The sequence below is a fragment of the Physcomitrium patens genome, chromosome 22 (assembly GCF_059467195.1).
Source record: "Physcomitrium patens ecotype Gransden chromosome 22, ASM5946719v1, whole genome shotgun sequence".
Lineage (NCBI taxonomy): Eukaryota > Viridiplantae > Streptophyta > Bryopsida > Funariales > Funariaceae > Physcomitrium > Physcomitrium patens.
In genome coordinates, this window is record NC_143431.1 from 10,450,990 (window position 1) to 10,454,532 (window position 3,543).

General features: G+C 39.1%; 1 protein-coding gene across 1 annotated transcript; it reads right to left on the reverse strand.

The window, feature by feature from the left end:
- Nucleotides 1–2,402: 2,402 nt before the first annotated feature.
- Nucleotides 2,403–3,543, reverse strand: LOC112274693 (protein SPA, chloroplastic). The gene has a single exon (XM_024504374.3). The coding sequence runs from the start codon at nucleotides 3,384–3,386 to the stop codon at nucleotides 2,868–2,870; it is 519 nt and encodes a 172-aa protein (XP_024360142.1). The 5' UTR covers nucleotides 3,387–3,543; the 3' UTR covers nucleotides 2,403–2,867.

Sequence of the window (3,543 nt, forward strand, 5' to 3'; positions counted from 1 at the left end):
GTAGAGGTGTCACATGTCTACTCCTGTGAAGTCATGTCGTAGTATCAGTGTTACTATTTGAGATTTGATACTTAAAGTTTGGGTGGGGAGGTATGGAGTGCTAGTGATGATTGTGTGCGGCTTGCATGTGCTAATATTGCTCAAGACCAATTCATCTTTAAAAATAAGCCTCTACGTCCTCATAATTTGACGTAGAGGCTTATTTTTAAAGATGTCTTGAATGTCATGAAGTGTTGAAGAGTAATTTGTTTGAAAGTCTGACCGCTTTCCTCTGCATTCATCGATTTTGTTACCTGAGATGTCATGCCTCATCAGAAGAGTGCTTCTGCAATGTGAAATATACCTTAAGAGTTATTAGTACTGCTATTTCATAACATGGATGAGTGTTGTCATATCCGAGACTTATCAAAGAGCAGGGAGCTGATGCATATAAAGTGAATTCCACAACATGCTTGTTGCTATGACAATATTCATCACACATTGGGCAATTCAAATCTGTTTGTTTCAACAATCTGTCGTCATTTTGAAATAGAATGATCATGCAATTAGGTGTTCTTTATAAATAATCACTGTCTTCTCACATTCACATACATTTGATCTTTGAATATTGTATTAATCACCAATAATGGCAAGTTCCCTGAATGGCATACGTTGCTCGTCTTGAAGCTAATTTTTACTTCTGCCGTAACAAACTTTGACAAATCTATGAAGTTATAAGTGAATTCGCTTGTCTACGAACGTTGACTGTGTGCCAATTAATACGATGTCTTGTACGAAAATTCTAGATGAAATCATTGTTACTTTCAGTGACAATTACAGTAGATACTAAATTTAATGTTTTGTGTATATTTTGTGTTAATTGATTATTATATCATTGTTTTCATGAAAATACTTGTTCAATTCAACTCCTATCAATAATGTCATTATTACTCTTACTGTGATGGCATCAAATAACTTAGTTTAGTATTTTTTTCTCACCAATATATATAATATATATTTTTGTTGTTGGTATTGATAAAAATTGTAGATTATTCCATTGGTCAAACATCTTGTCTTCACTCAATCTTGGATTGATTGCTTAATAAAATACTATATAAAATTTATTTTTATATATATAAATTATGTAATAAAAGAATAGTTTGGTATATACTATTAATATACTATCTTGGATAATAATAAACCGTTTTATATTAAAATTCCATAGAAAAGAACCAAAAAAAATAGTGTAATAGCATCCACTTTTAGGATGTAAAATTATATTTGATTCACTATTACATTTATTTTGAATATTTTCCAAAATATTTTAATTTTAAGCATATCCTGACCTTGTTTTGTAATTTGTAATATTTATTATTTTTTTGGCATAATACCAATCTTAATGATGCCAACAACCACTTTTCAAATTTGTAAAACATGCACAAACAACAAAATTTGGTTTGTTGCAAAACACAAATTTTGCTGATTACTATATAAATCACACCACATTATGCATTCACACAAATAAAATCTTATAATATACATCAAGTTCATCAGAAACAGAACTCTCTTGATTCAAAATTGACAACATTTAGACTAGTGCACAACCAATGAATAACGTTTCAAAGTATTTCACTTGAGATGCTGAAGATGAATAACTTGGTGATTCAAATTCCAGGATAAGTCCCACTCGGTTGATAAATCATTTGACCACAAGTTTTTTGTTTCACATTTCTCCAGAAGACCAACTCTTAGTTCCTCACATGTTATGTAGAGGTGTTTGAAACCGGTCACAAGGAAACAATTGCACAAATAAAAGAAAGTACACATCCGGTAAAATCTCTATTCACATGCTTCTGCCCCATGTTCCAAGCCAATTGGCAAGCTGAAGATTCAACATCACGAAGGAGTTGGGTCCATGATTTCCTCATTGGGTTCATGTTTTGAATACTGGGTGATAAAGTCCAACAGTTTATGGGAGAAAGGCAATAGAGCTAACCAAGGGTCAGATGATACATGTGGCAAAGATGAGCGCTGGCCGTTATGTGGGTCACTCACCTCTAGCTTTCTGTACATAGCAATGGAATGCACACCATGGAAATTTCATGCCGAAACTGAAGATTCAGTGAAGCTGTACAATCCGACCGAATGTTGAACCTCACTTCGAAACGTCTCACCAAGTGATCCAACTACACACTAAGTGACGGTTCATCTAGATGATACTTTGTTATCTGGGAAGAAGAGATTTTGTTTACTCTCATCACCAACTATCTGAACTGTTGTTGGGTGAATATCCTTCGCAGTGCCTCATTAGGTCTGTAGATCAGCGCAGGTTTGCTGAAAATACTCCTACATGCTATGCTGACATAGCGTTTTAAGGAACTCTTCTAAGGATGCAGACGTGGAATCAAGATCAGATCATATCCTTTGTTGACATAGAAAACATTTGTGTGTTCATAGTAGAAGGTTGTCACATATTGATAACATTTTCAGTACGAGTTTCCAGAAGAACAATTCAGATTGCACAAGGACTGCTTTAGCTCAAGCTACCTACATTGTAAAGAATCTTCAGTGTAAGCTTGAATGCCGCAATTCTTACACGGATGAGCCTCAGCAACACCTTCTACCAGGAAAACATTCCAGTGCAAGGTTCATTTTCATTTCTGATCTCTCCTGGTTGTGCGAGCTCCATAAATTTTACAACTGGAGCGAGACAAATCAAAAGGTATGGTCAAGAGCCTGCGATCTCAGACTCCACACGCCGGAGACTCTACCCTGAACAAGTGCGAGCCATTACAACTCACAGCAATCCATTTCCTCTTGGACATCTTTGCTGACTGGTTCCAATCTTTCACGCATGATACAAGCGTCGCCGTTTCACGAACTGTACTCTAATCATCGTCCTTGTACTCTCGGCGGTCAAGGTACCGGGGCTGAATGCCATTGCCCTGGCAGGTAGTGCACGTCAACGCACCAGAGCCCTCGCAATTGATGCACTTCGAGACTTCTCGCTCCCCCCCACCGAGCTCCACCGTGATGTTACCGGCGCCTACACAGAAACGGCAGACCTGGGAGCCGGTTCCCTTGCACGGGAAACAAGGCTGGTCATTCTCACGAGTCTCAGAGCTTTTCACTTGCGACTCATAGAAGATCGGCACGCCGATACCGACTGCCAAACCAGTAACGCCGACACTGATTGCCACTAAAGTATCCTGGTCGAGCTCCACAGAGCGCACCACCAACGACGAGCTGTTCCCTCTTCTCGCTCTGCTCGTCAATCTCAGTCCATTCTCGCTGAAATTGGCTCCCAATTGTGGCAGGAGAGAGGTCGTCAAAGAAGGCGTTGCAGATGCTGAGGATAACACTAGGCTCACCCCGCAAGGGCACCGGCATGCGAGGGACGACGCCATAGCTAAAACATCAGCTTGTTGGCATCGCTTATGGCTTGAGAATTACTACGCAAACGTTCCCGCTCGCACTAGCTCCCTTTTCTGGCACTCTCAGATGAGGGCCATAGGGCTCTTATCCGACTCCAAGGATCTAGAGCTGGTTCCAATTGTACACCAC

Excerpts from the sequence above, each read along its gene's own strand:
- LOC112274693 (XM_024504374.3), bottom strand. The coding sequence starts at position 3,386 with ATGGCGTCGTCCCTCGCATGCCGGTGCCCTTGCGGGGTGAGCCTAGTG.